Raw genomic sequence first — 14,663 nt, forward strand, 5'->3', positions numbered from 1 at the left:
AGGAGAACAGCAAGGCCTGTGTGGCCATAAAAGAGTTAAACAACCCTTGTATAAGCTGTGGTGGAGATACTTCCCTTTTCCTCCTTCCTGCCTTCATTGCCCGAGGTGCACTTTATATTAATTTTTTTTTTCTCCCATAGAAAATCCAGCTCTCTGGAGGAGTCGGTAGGTTCCAGCTCTGCTCTGCATTTACAGACTTGACTAATTACCCAGATAATAGGGCAGCGCGCTGCGAAAGCATGTGGTAAGGGCATTTCCTGTGAGGCAAGGTTAGGCAGATAAAACGCCTGGAGCCAGAGGGTTTTGGATTCAGCCCTTCTGGGAGACGTTTTTAATTTATTAGTGCTATTTTTTAAAAATAAATTAAAAGGTTTTTAAATGAATGGAGTTTTGCTCTTTCCAAGTGATTTATCTCCTTTGTCTGACGAGCGGAGAAGCTGGCAGGGACGTGGATAGGGAGGGAGCAGCCAGAGAGGTAGGAAGAGGCAGGGTCATCCCAGGCGGAGGGGATGGGCGAGGGCTGTGGGGCCTCTCTGAGCCCCTTCCCCATCACGTCTGTGTCAGAGACAGGCTGCAGATGCCTGAAGAATCAGAGGAGCAGTACTTTTGGGGCAGATCATTGCTATTTTGGCCACAGCCCAAATGCCTTCAGCATTTTGGGCTGGTCCTGGGGAGCAGCCCTTCATTTCCCATCCCTGCCTCTGCCCCTACAGCCCCCTCAGCCCTGCTGTGGGGTGGGGAGATGGGACACTGTGTTTTCACTCTGCCAGCATCAGGGTCTTGTCTGCCTGCATGTGCCAGGGCAAGGAGGAGCCCTGGCCCCTCTTTCAGGCTCAGCCCATGCTCCATGTATGTAGGGGACTCAGCCATGTCCATGGACAGAATGGCTGTGGGGGCCACAGCTCTTACTTTTGCATTTCTCCCTTGCTACCTTTGCCTCAGCAGCTCAAAATCAAGACCTGAGCAGGCATTGGGGGATACGTGGTGGCCCATACCATCGCCGGGGTGCTGCTTGGTGCTGCCAGCCCATCCGTGCCCAATAGCCATGCAAGAGTGCAGACCTGCCTACCCTGTATCAGAGACCCCAGGGACTTGCCTCGATGGGTTCCCTCGCCATGTATGTACGGCAGCTGGCGCTCAGGGCCACGACACCTCCCCTCCCTGCTTGGGCAAAACAGTCCTGATGGGAGAAAAACCACACTCTCCTTTTCTTCAAAGCAGAGCTCCCAGGCCAGCAGCATTTTCAGTGAAGTACTACCGTTTTGGTGGAAGACATGGGAAGATCCATGCAGGAACCTCTCCACACCTTCAGCTGCCCTCTCCACTTGCTGTCTGGGGTCTGCCCTGCTTTGCAGGGTGGGGGCACTGGCAAGACTGAGAGCTCCCTGGCAGCAGTCAAGTGAGGAAATGTTAAATGATGTGTGCTGGTGCTAGGACTTGGGGGCCAGCTCTGGAATTCACCTTCCATGAGTGGATGCCCTACCCGTGGGTATCTGTGAAATGTTATCTGTGAAGTGACACAGACACAGACACATACATATTTGATTGCATAGTTTCAGGTCACCTACCCCTTCTGTCCCTTTACCCTGCAGAGAGCAGTGACCTGAGGCTTGCTCGTCTGGTGGTACTTGATGCATTCACCTTCCCCTCCAGGTCTGGTCCATGAAACATTTATATTCCAGGGGAGGAGAGGGCTAAGTTCAACGTTATCACAACCTATCTAATAAGGTGAAAGTCAAGCAGTACGAGGCATGAGGCAATGATTCATCAGCCTTCAGATTGCATTCAGGCTGGCTGCAAAGCTCAAGGACCGTAGGACACTGGTCAGCTTTCCAGATGAAGGTGGTAAGGAGAAACCTGGGCACAAGATCAGTGTCACTGTGGAAATTCATGTCACAGGGATCCCCCCATGAGAAATACTGTCCTCACAGGGCAGTGGGTTACTTAGCTCCTGTATTAGCACCATGCAAGCCTTTGGATGCCATTTTTTACTTGCTGCTCCTCTGAAAATCCAGCCCTGCCTTCCCCGTACCTCCAGCCCCTAGTACAGGATTTGGATGTTTCCAAGAATCAACCTGTGTCGTTGCAGCAATGCTCCTTGCTGCAGTCGATTTCTCTTCACATTAACTTTTCCATAAACATCCCTACTTACCAGGTTTACGCTACAGAACTGGTATAATCTAATCCCCCTCCCGTTCTACCTGCATTGTTAAAGATTGAGACATTAAGTCCAACATAATCAGGAAATGTAAAAGTTAAGATCCTTCTATCCAAATGGCAGGAAGACGGTTATACTGCCTGATGTTTTACAGGATGCATTGAATGCCCTAAAGAGCAAGACACTACAGAGCAGGTTTTACAAGGCAAAGCAATGTGAAGAGCAGTGTGGCTGGAGTCTCGGCTTTTGGCACGTCTTGCTCCTACTTCTTGAAAAAGGTGGTGCTTCCCCTTGGCCTTTCTTTTCTCCTTCATTTCACTTCCCCACTCCTCACCTGAAGCTCTCTTGGGATTCCCCCACCCCACTGCACCAGGACATGTGCTGTGGTCCACACACTCCCCTTGGCCAGAAGTCTTCCCCCCAGGCATAACCTCCTATGGGTTATGGTTGTCCTTTCCTGGGTATTCAAATCTCTGTGCCTAGCTGGTCCTGCTCCACTCACCAGGCAGCGCTGGCTCTTCTCTGCATCCCCTGACCTTACACCCTATTTAAAGGATGTAGTCCATTACCCAAAGGGGCTACAGGAAGAACATGTCACGTAAAGACATTTACACTTTTATTTACTCCATGTTTTTTGGAGAGGACTAAGAAATGCCAGTTATCACCCTCTTGGACCATCTAATACCTGGTTTCATGGCTCAGACACATTTGGGGGTTCTTCCCACAGCCCTGCAGGGTTGCTCTGTATCACCTCTCAGGCTTATGGGAACTGGTGAGGGAATCTCACTATGCTTCAAGGCTATTTTGAAACCCTATTGGGAATCTGGCCAGAGCGGCTCTGACTCGCTTCCAGCCCGCCTGCCCAGGTTTCCTTTCCAGGAAGAGGAGGCTGGTGGGGGCTGGTGGGCAGCCAGATCTTTTCCTGACAGAGAAAATTTTTTTGGAGCTACTTTCTCCAGCTACATGCTGGTGTTTGACCAGCTGAGACCTGGTGGGTGTTGCACATTCAGCTCCATCTACCTACCCCTCATCAGCATGGAAAACACAGAGCTGCTCTTGCTCTGTACCTGGCAGAGCTGACTTGTGCATGGTAGCTGCAGGTCAATGCAGGGGAAAGATGAAGTCATTCATCTGGCTTTGCTTTATGTCTTTCTAGATTTTCTGCCCTCCTTAAATATCAGGGCCAAGCCATCTCCAAGAGCAGAGATGCTCCACTCGAATCTGTTTTTTGCAGAAATAAGAGGACCTGGGATAGGTGTCTAGTATGGTTGTGCATAGGCAGCTTGCACACTGCTGAGACCTGCACAGAGCAGTGAGTGCTGTGTCTCCTGAAGTTCTGACTGCATTTGATAAAAAGAAGTTTCTCTTTCTAGCTGAATATGAGAAGACGTATTTAGCTTAGGGGAAACAGAGGTTTCTGCACCTAAGACTTCCTAGGCTTTTCTGAAAACACTGAAACAAATTTTTTCCTCTCAACTTTTACAGTTCAGCTATTGTGCCTGGCTTATAATCAGCATCTGGCCACAAATACTCATTTTAGGAACCCTGGAGAAGTTTCTATCTTCACCAACTCTTACCATCCTGCTGCCTTCCAGGAGGTAACGCCCACGAGGTAACTGAGAGCACAGTTTGGTCTTCACAAGCCAAGAAAATGTGCTAAATGCTGTCAACAGAATGTAATCATAATTTGAGTTAAAGGGTATATGTGGAGACTGTAATAGTCTCCATACACACAGGAGCTGAGAGGTGGTAGGTAGATGCAGGTCTAACAGCTTGGCTGAGATGTTGCAGCCAAATGCTTGGCTGTTTTTTGCCCCAAAGTTTGGCCAGCTTTGGTCAGCAGGGTAAATGGGTGCTGGAGATTAACACGAGGGGGATGGCTCCACTTGAGAAACAACGTGTTCCTCAAAGATCAGTGACTTGAAATACTTGCTGGCCTGGAGGTCAGAGTTAGATGCTCAGTCCAAGAGGAGCAAAAGGCATCTCACTCTCTCTTGAGACCAATCCTTCAGTGTGATCAGAGTGGAGGAGGATGAGGCTGTGGGATACTCACATGCACAAGTCTGGGCCATCAGAGCCTGGACACAGGCAGTGGTCAGGAGCAGACCTGCTCCAAGGGCACAGACCCTGAAGGTCGCATACTCCCAGGGCTGCCTGGTCAGCAGGGACAGGACTTCCACTGCTGCAGTCCTGCAGAGAGCCCCGTCCCCACAGTGCATGCAGTCCTGTCCCTGTGGGGATTGAGAGCAAGAGAGGGAGACTCTGAGCTCCCCTTGAACACTGTGCACCATCTCAGGTGAGCAACAAAAGGCAAAGATATTTCTAGAGCAGGAGCAGAGGGGAAGAGAGGGAAAACAAGCTTTCAGCACAAGTGTCTGTGGAAACCGAATTGTCTCCCAGGGAATGGAAGCTCTTTAGGCTTTCCCACAATAAATATGGGGCCAGCTGCTTCTCTGCAACCCCATCCTGTTTGGGATGGGCAGCAGGGTGGCTCTGACCACCTTGGCTGCAGAATAAGGTTGCCCTGATGTAGGCTGTGCTGTTGCTGCGTGATCTGCCTGGGCTATAGCCCAAACAGCCTTTTCTTCCATCAGCAAGTCCCCCACTCCCTCCTGCAACCTGCCTGCCTTTGTACTGCCTGGATGCCACAACTGCTCTCACGTAGTTGTCTGTTCCCACCACAAACAGCTGGGGAAAAGCCAAGCTGGGACAGTGGCGGGGGAGATCCGTGGATTGCCAGAGGAGACCATCCAGCCTCCTGTCATCCCTGGCATGGTTCTGCCTCTCCCAACGGAGCCCATCTGGGTGGCCCCGGGATGTGCCAGTCTGAAAGTACAAGACAATGCCTGTCATGGTCCTGCCCCGAGGAGTGTGTCTAGGGACCGAGGGCTTGCCTGACACTTCCACTCTTGCCCGATCACTGCTGCTGGCACCGTGCTTGGCACAGAGGGGTTCTGCCTCCTTGAATGGCACTTGAATGCTGGGAAGCGTCACCTCTTTTTGCCATGACCCAGACTCCCTAGCTCTCCCTGGCAAGGAGCGAGGGCCTGACTCTGACCCCAAGGCCTGCATGGAGGGACCATGTTTCTGCACAATTAAGGCAACAGGCACCTCTTCCGGTCTTTCAGAGCCTTGATTTATTTCCTTGCTTGTTTATGTTTCCTCCTAGGCCAATGCCCAGCACATGAGACCCAAGCGATTCATACTGCCATCAAAGGTGAGGTGTGTGCAAGGCAAGGCTGTCAGATTTAAGTCTCTCTGAGTTCAGGGTGACCTGTCTAATGAAGATGTGTCCTGGAGGAGAGTTCATTCCTACTTCTCCAGTGGTCTCCTGACAGATTGTCTACCCAGTCATGACAAGAACAAGGTGCAATATGAAGTCAGCTGGCTATGGGTGATGCCAGGTGACATGAGACCCTCTTGAAGAGAGATATTGCATAGATCCCCAAGGATTTTACCAGCCTTGAACTCACACCAGCCCCTCATTTTGGTGGACTCAGGTGTTGAGGAGGCTTTGGGATCATGTGCATGCGGTGAGGAGGTGGGGTCACTCCCTGAGTAGGGCATGCATGCAAGCTCTCTGGATGGCAACCAGGACTAGATTTGTGTCCAGGACCTCAGAGTCCCCTCCCAGCCACTGTTCCCATGTGCGTAGACCCCTCTGCAGCAGCAGCACAGCCAGAACAGCTTACAGAGATGCAGGGAGAAAGTCCAGTCTGCCACCACCCCAGGAAGCATCATGTGCTGGGCATCTACTTGCTGGGCTGCCCTCAGCACCTGGTGACAAGTGAATGTGCAGTGGGGCTGACCCAGAGACACCAGCCCTTTTCTGCAGGTCACGCTGGAGGGAATTAACACACACAAACTCTGTAGGACAGAGAAGAAAACAGGTGACTCACAGGGTTTCCAAGCTGTGCAGCCCATCAAAGCCATTGGCTCCCAAGCTTTGGATCCGGTTGTTGTGCAGGTGCCTGTGGACAAACAGAGATGGTCAGTGGAAGTGCAAGCTGACCTTTTCCTGCCAGTCTGAGCCACGGCCCAGGGACATCCTGCAAGATAAGCAAATCCTGGGCTGGGATGATGAGGGGTGTTATAAGGTCCCCTCTCTTGCCCCATGAGACACATGTAAGGTGCAATAGTGCTTGCAGAGCAGCTACAGGGCTCTCATTTCTCACAGTAAATCCAGACAGATGTAGGAGTTTCCCTGAAACCTCCACTTTCACCGCTGCTGGGTGACTTTGGATAAACATGCTTAAGCAAGAAACTTCAAGAAACACCCTAGATCTCACCTTACATTGCGCCCAGCCCTACAAAGTGCCGTGCAGCTTCAACAGCTGTTCATGGGCACCAGGTGCTATCTAAGGACACAGTCATATTTGGACTCCTCAGAGTCTTAATAGAAGCAAGAAGGCTTTGAGTTCAAAATCATCCTGTTAGTCACAGTTTATTAACTTTACTTGCAAAAAATGAAAATGCTGCCAGTTCCTGGATTAGCTCCAGTTTGATTGTGATGAAAGTAGTCTTCAGTTTAATGCTTCAGAGTGTCTGGCTGAAGTGCAGAGGTCATGCAACGGGCACATTCTCTACACTAGGGCAACATTTTTTTCCCTGTTCCCATTCATCCTGGTGCTATATGCCATGACCATCCAGTGCTTAAGGGCTCTGGAGCTCCCAGCCTTAATGTTGGTGCTAGAGGCTTGTGTGCTGGGGGCCCCTATAAAGCCACCTGGGATATTTTTGCTGTGGAAGCTCCATAGGTGATGAGTTCCTGGGGTCCTATCTGCCAGGTTCTCTGTTTCCATGGTCCCCTTACTCCCATGTCTCAGTTTTTTGGCAAACGCAAGACCTTAATTCCTGGATTCTTCCTCTCTGATTGTCTGAGACTTTGTGTGTGCACACTTCTGGGTGTTTTTGCCATCTGGCTTCCTTTACAGCTGATGGGAGCCACGTGGCTGATTGTGATTCTCTCTCTGCAATCCCACTCAAGGGCACCTTGAAGTCCATATAGAGACAACTTGTTAACAATCTGAGGAAAGTGTGCTGAAAAACAGGAGAAGACAACCCAATGCTGCCCAGTCTGCACTTCTACCAGCCTGTGCTTAAGCACATTACTGATGTCCATGCTTGCACTGGGATGGTCTGTGCGGAAAAACGTCCACTGAGGAGGTAAGGTCCTCTGGGGCAAGATATTCTCTTTGCTCTCTGTCAGGATAGGTTTCCCCACCAGTTCATTTTACAGTTCAGGTTCTCCTTTAACACAGGGTGCCATGTGGTTAATGTGCTGCCACTCCACTTGCCTTTGGGGACCTTTTCTGCCTTGCCCACGCTCAGGGACACACCAGCCTTTGTCCAACAGCACTGCCTCCTTCCAAGAGCCTGGGGGAGACTCCATGCTGGCAGGTGGATCAATGACTTTTTCGTTATTTGCTGCTTGATCTAAATATGTCTCAGCTTGAAAAATCTCTCACTCCACCTGGATTCAAGTGTGAGCTGTTTGGCTGAGCACAGTCAGCTCCCACTGCCAAATATTCTAGAGTAACACAGGAGGGAGCTGGGAGTGGAGGAACAGGCAGGCTCTAGGGCAGTTTGGTAGGGGCTTGCAAAACAGAATCCAGCCCAAGATGGATGTTTGTCGTTGGGATGAGAACATACAAACATTTCAAAAAAGGGGAAGGGAGGGGAAAGGTGTGTGATAAAATATGTTTGCTCCTTTGAGCAAATGAGAAAAAAGAAAAAGATGTTGCCTGCAAGAAAACTTGGTTTGATTGTGACTTTTAGGAAAGAAAAGGAGCTGAGATTAAAATCAGAACCTTACAGGAGAAATTTCTCTTTGTCACAAGAAGAGAAGTTCAAGTCCAGATGATTTTCTCTATCAAATGTTATGGGACAATTTCAGAGCCTGTTGCCCTTACTTCACTTGACACTTCCAGTGCAAGATGGTGCCAACAATTTTGGGTCCCTTTGAGATCTGGATATTGCCTTTGGCAAATCGAGGGTTTGGACCTGGAGTCGCTCTGTAATCGCAGGAAGAGGCACCACAGGAACCCCTTGTCCCATAGCTCCGTCTGCTGTGAGGGGACAGCGTGGGGAGAGAGGAAATGCTGGATGCTTGGGAAGATGTGAGGTCCCTGGAGCTTTGTCAGGGTGGTACAACAGGACACCTTGTCTAAGCTCGGACATGCTGAGCAGTTGACTACTATCATTCAAGTCAGGCAAGGGGACAGAATGGAAAAGCAGTCACCTGCTGTGGTATATTTGGCTCTAAAGTGCTTTCTTTGGAGGCAGAGTAATGAAAATCATCAGAAGGAAGTTCTTTGTTGGTGAGAAAATTATGAGCAACTGAAAAAGAGAGTTATAAAAAAATTTGCTGTCCAAGCTGAACTCTAGAGTTGTTACCAAACCACATGGCAATAATAGAAACAAGAGAGTTGGTAAGGTAAACACTTGAAAAGACATTCCTTTCTTCCATCCTGCCTTTTTTTTTTCTCCCCTGGTAAACAAATTTTAACAAGTGGAATTGCAACATCTCCAGTGTTTGTCAATTTGAGCTCAGCCCACACTACGTTATATTCTACCCTGTAAATTGCAGCTGGTTTGATAGCAGCTCGGGATGCTTGGTTCTGGGCTATAAACAACGCTCTCGTGATGCAAAAACATGAGAAATCTTTAAGCCCTTCCTATTCCTATTGGAGCTAGGATCCACCACAGTCCTCAGTAAGAGCAACAAGCTTTAAGATCTATGTATCTACCTTTGCAGGTCAGTACCATGGAGTGAGGCTGGTTTTGGGAAAACATCCATGAGATATTAGCTTTGCCCAGGAAGCAGCAGGACAGTCATTGCTTTTTTGTGGACTGGCATGCAGACTGTTTTTCAGTTAAGCATCTCCACTAGAAAACAGTGGTCTCTTTGCAAAAGCAATTGTCATGACTGACCTGTGGCAGGGCGGCAGACAGCCTGTCCCGTGTGCTCCTGCAGCAGCACGAGTGCTACCATGTACAACGAGAGGGGCCAGCTCTGCTGTGTCTTGCTGAGAGGCAGCACAAATGACAGTGACTATGGAATACCAAATGGCCACAATCCCCCAGGCAAGCTAGGGAGAGATGCTTCATCTTAGTTTGTGTCTCAGGCGATGAGACTTTAGAAGCACACCAGAAAAAAAGCCAACCCTACAATATTCATCTGTGCACCACAAAAATGCACAACAGTTTCTACTAGGAAGATTTTCTGTCCCTGCCCACAATTTCTTATCACAAATTGGGCAGAAATATAATTTTTCCAAATCATCCCTGCAGCACTCCAGTAGAATTAATTTCATTTTCATTTCACTCCCCTTTCCATATATTTTTCCAGTGGATTAAGGGATCCTGGAGAACAGTCTTGTAGTGAACTGAGAGACAGTCCAACACAGGCATTAGCACTGTGAGGTCCAACACTGGAAATGCCACCTCCAAGGAAAGAGGGCACCTCTCTCATTTGTCTTACACACAAGGGAAATCAGGTTGAGCTAATGTGCTAGATAAATACTGGTTCAATGAAGATCCTTGTCTGCATGAACAAGAGAGTAGAGTGTGAGCTGTAAGGAAAGGGAAATTATATTACATTGTTCACTGGTGAAACCAGCTCTGGAAGGCTAACTGCATTTCTGGTACCCACATTGTTAACTGGATGTTGATAATTTGGAATGGGTGCAAAGAAGAGCAATAAAAATGATCCAAGGGCTGGAAAAAACTAGAATGGAGACTTACAGAACTCAATCTGTTTAGCTTATTAAAAATAAGATCAAGGGGGTGAGTGGAGTGTAACCTATAGGATTTTTCCTGGTTAGAAAATGGGTACTAAAATGGTTCTGTGATTTAGTGGAGAAAAGAATAATAAGAACAAATGTCTGAAGTCAAAGCCAAAGAAAATTCAAATGGGAAATATGAGCTTGATTTTTTTTTTTTTTTGTTAACACTAACGATGATTAACCATTGGAACAAACTACAAAGAGAAGTGGTGGATTCTCCATCGCTTTCATTTCTAATGACTTCATTTTTTCTTCTCAAAAAGGACAAATGTAAACCTTTTCTGTCAGTTACTTGCATTAGATGATTTGAACCAAGTGCAAATCTGACATGATATGAATTCTCCTGCTGGATCAGGCACTGCCATGATGAATTTCCAGTCCCATTGTGGCAAAATTGTCCTTTTCCTCAACTTGGCCATGGATAAGTAGAGAAACCTAAATCATAAATGGTGCAAATTCCCATGGATTATTTCTGGCAGTGAAGGACCAGCATGAGACTTGTCTGGTGAAAAATAAAGCTAGATCAGAAGTGACATTCTCAGGGGTGCATGAGTGCTGTTTGCTTCTTCCTCAAGTGCTGGAGTGGGAAATTCATATTTGCCAAGGCAGCGTGCTCAGTCCTCAGAGAGAAAAGGCACTTTTCGAAATTGAAAGGCCCATGAATGGGACCCAGATGTTCCAGGCGATATTGTTCTTAGTAATAATGAATTGCACATGCCTGGCACCCCCTGCCAACACCAAGGTTCCCAAGAACTTCTCAGAGAGGGACTTATTTACTCCCTCATACAGGTGAAGGTGGTGATGCACAGGCTCATCCTGACACTGATCTACCAGACTGGCGTTTGTCGTGCTGGGGAGCTCTGTTTCCCACAGGTGTCAGCCAAAACTACTAGTGCTCAGCTTCCCTGGAAAGCAGGGATGAGATGTTTACCAATTACTCCCAGACAGAGAGAACACTGAAAATCAGTGGTCCCTTTTGAAAGTTTTGGCCAGAGTAACACCAGAACAAGGACCAAAATGGGAACGGGAACCCAGACATCTTGGAAACTAATTTTCTCCTCTAGTCACAAATCCATGCTATTAGAAAGAGGACTGCATCATGTCCTTACATGATAAAAACTGTAAGAAAATAAATCCTATAAATCTCCTTCATTTATTGTCTTCAGTTCTCCACACAGTTAGTTGTAAGGTCTTGCTGGGTGACCTAGGAGGGAAGCACTTGCAACTGAGTGGCTTGTGTTCAACAATAAAACATCAGCTGAAGTTCAAGTGCATGAGTGTAAGTAAAGTGATGCAAAGAGGGGAAAAGCCAGTCTTCTCTGAGCATATGCAGTAGCAGGCTCTTAAAATATCTACTTGATGTTTAGTACCTGTCTAAAAGGCAAATCAAATGATAGGAATGACTAGAGAAAAGAAAAGAAAATGACCTGTAAATTTGTTGTTCATTTTTGTCTTCGTTACAGTGTGCGGTTCTGGTCCCAAAGGTATGGAGGAATGAACAAGTGTCATATGTAGACAAACTTCTGATTGCAAACCAGCTGACTGGATGGGGACTAGAAAAGCTGCAGCGAGCGAAGGGTATGACAGACACTAATAAATACAGAGATGGCACAGATGAGGTAGAGACAGAGTGCAAAAATTAGGGGGTGTTCAGAAAAACTGACTGGTAGTGGCATAAAAACAGCTTTCCCAGAGTTCTTGTTTTTGAAAGACCTGTGTATAGGCAGACAGGGGCCAGGGCCAGATAAGAGGAGTGGAGCATCTTTTTTGCATTATGGGGCCAAGTTAACTCAGTGGCTCCAAGCTCACTGCACGTGGTGCAGCAAATGCTGGGTCTGTTTGGCAGTGGGATGTTCAGCATGGCAGGAACGTTTGAGTTTCCAGGAGCTAGGACTCCCTGTGGACCCAAACAGAGAAGGATCTGGGTTTTGACCACATTTTCTCTACCTTGAGGGATTCCCTGCCATGTGATGAAAGTAAAACTACCCAAAGACTTTCTCGAGCCAGGTCTATCATTCCAGGGCTGCAGAGCAAACCTCTGTACTGCCTGGCCTGTGTAGAACAGGGCAGCCTGGCTCCATGTCCCATCCACCCCCAATATCTATGCTGAGACCACCCACAGCTCCTTTGGTGACACCAGGAAAGAAGGGGACTGCAGCCCATTTCAGAGAGGTGTCAGCAAGGACCTGTCTGCGGTGTTGGGGGCATTCCTGGCTACTGTTCCCGAATTCGTCCATGTGAGATTTTACTGCAGGATTAATGGACCCCTCTGGGGGCTGGGGCTGAAAGAGGTGCTGTGATTTCTGGTTTGGGAGTTGACTTCCTGCTGAATTCAGCTGACAAAGGAGATGAGGGACACTAACGAGAACTGCTGTCATGCTCTTTATCAGCCTGTCAACACAGCAGCATGGGGGTTTCAAATGCTTGCTTCTAAATGAAAAATCTTTTGTGCTCAAGAAGATGCATTTTGTAAAAAAAAACATTTGCTTCATAGAAATCATTAGCTAAAAAACATTCAGGACTATTTCTACTTGTAGATGCTAAAACACATTCTGTCAGACCTGGAACCAGATCTTCAGTATCCTGTTCGCATGAGCCACCCTGATCAAATGAGCCACCCTGATCAAACAAGCCATCTACCTTCTGCCACCAGCAGCACAGTCCCAACATCACACCACATGAAGCCCTTGATATCAAAGCTGGGGAAAGGATGGCATCAATTAGCAAGACTCATAGATTTAATGATGAGTGATTTACATGAGGATCTACTTGCTGAACACCCTGCAGCCCTAGTTAGAAACCTGCAGCAGCAATAATGGGAATAAGATCAGGGAATTCCTCAACAGAGGTGTAATTTATTAGCAGAGACCGAACCCCTTAACTTGTTCCAGATTGAGGCTTGTATATTCTGATGTTGGTGCTTTGTGTCAGTGCAGGATGATCACCCACATCTCTCCCAATGGCCCAAGGTGTGTGGAGGAGAAAAAGCACATCTCTGCACCTGGGAAGGTCATGCCCTCGGCTGTGGTCAGCCGTGTCCATGAGTATTAATCAGGCTGGATACGAGAGACTCCCCTGTGCTCCTCCACATCTGCCCTTGGCTCTCCTCCCCCCGGTGCTTGTTTTAATGCCTCTCAGGCTAGAAGTTTCCTGATGTTTATGGTAGCAGCCAGCTCTTCTCAATCTACATGCAAATTCAGACACTTGCAGAGGAATGCACGTACGTATCATCTGCACCCCGGTAGGGAGATTTCCTCGCAAGCTTTTCTGCCTAGGTTGGCTGGCTTTTGGGAGTATTTGCTTCTTGGTTTGGTGGGTGACTCCGAAGCAGGGGAAACACCCCTGGCAGGGGTGCAGGAAGAACACTGGGTGACTTTCCACTGGCTGGGCGCTGACAAGGGTGTGCATGGAAGCATGGGAGAGATTTATGGGGCCAGTTCTGCCAAACAGTTGTGATCCCACAAGAATTTAGCACCGTGTCCCACAGCGCCTGGCAGGATCACACATGTGTTCCCTTCCAAATGTCTGTGGTGGGACATTATTCTCTCCCTTGTGACCTAATGGTCAATGACTTTTATTTCTTGAGCTTGCCTGTTTAATTAAGGAGTTGCTTCTCACCCAAAGTATGGGATAAGCCAGAATGAAAGCAGCATGCTTTTGAGACTGAAATAAAATCCCAAATGTCAGCGCAGCCTCCGTGCTAGCTATTAAAGCTGAATGAAGTGGTTGCATTATGATGGTTATGGGATGCCTTGTAGAATGAGCACTATTGTGGGTGAAAACTACTTATTTGACATTTCTCAAGTTGCTTTTAGCATTTCTCCTGAATAAGCCTTTATGCTTTGTCTAAACAGCTGAAGTTGATGCTTAATAAAACTGTGGACTGTCCTTTGTCCAAGCACTTTCTATGCTAGATGGCTTCAGTAAACACTTTAAATTTTCAAAACAAAATAATTGCTAAGCTTTCACTAAGACACCGCATGCTGGGGTTACTTAAAACCCTGGTATCAATATGTATTACCAGACTAAAAGGTAGCATTTCATGTAGATACAGGGGCTCTAAAGTAATTGGCAATCACACCTGAACTTGCTAATCAACATCAAAAAAGCAATGACTAGCTAATTTGCACATGTAAACTTCCTTTTAAAAGCTTGGTAATATGCAAGCCTCTGCTGACAGAGAGGCTGTACCTCCTGATGTAACTGCCAAAGACACCAGATTGCTTTCTGATTATGGGCTGCAGAGGGTTTTAGTGTGTCTTGCTGCCCATGGAGGAAATGTTTCCCTCCTGGATCAGGTATCTTCTGAGAGCAGCACTGTTCTCCACATTGCTCTGAACACTGGCGGTAAAATGTTTATAATGCAAACTGGAGAAGAACATGCACCGTGGGGTTGTAATCACCACGAAGGAGAGTTGATCCTCACATATAAGAGAGTCATGCAAAGAAGCATGCACAGGCTTGGACAAGGTGTTGAGGTCAGACTTTTTGTGTGAAATCATATTTTGGTCAAAAAGTTTTCTCGGCATATTTTCCAAGGAAAAAATAAAATTGACCTGACTGCAAGTTGTTGCAGGTTTTTGGTGGGTTACCTTTTTGGTTTTTTTGTTTTGTTTTGTTTTTTGTTTGTTTGCTTTTTGGGTTTTTTTGTGGGTTTTTTTTGTTGTTGGTTTTTTTTCATGTTGTAGAAATTCCTGAAGTTTTAACACAGGGATTGG

General features: G+C 47.4%; 1 protein-coding gene across 1 annotated transcript in view; it reads right to left on the reverse strand.

The window, feature by feature from the left end:
• LGR6 (leucine rich repeat containing G protein-coupled receptor 6) overlaps positions 1-14,663 on the reverse strand; it is a 148,180-nt gene that overhangs the window by 32,963 nt on the left and 100,554 nt on the right. The window contains exon 6 of the mRNA XM_074163212.1: positions 6,058-6,129. Within this exon, the coding sequence (XP_074019313.1) occupies positions 6,058-6,129 (72 nt within the window). The remainder of the gene's footprint in view (positions 1-6,057; positions 6,130-14,663) is intronic.

The sequence above is a fragment of the Numenius arquata genome, chromosome 24 (assembly GCF_964106895.1).
Source record: "Numenius arquata chromosome 24, bNumArq3.hap1.1, whole genome shotgun sequence".
In the NCBI taxonomy this organism is placed as follows: Eukaryota; Metazoa; Chordata; class Aves; order Charadriiformes; family Scolopacidae; genus Numenius; species Numenius arquata.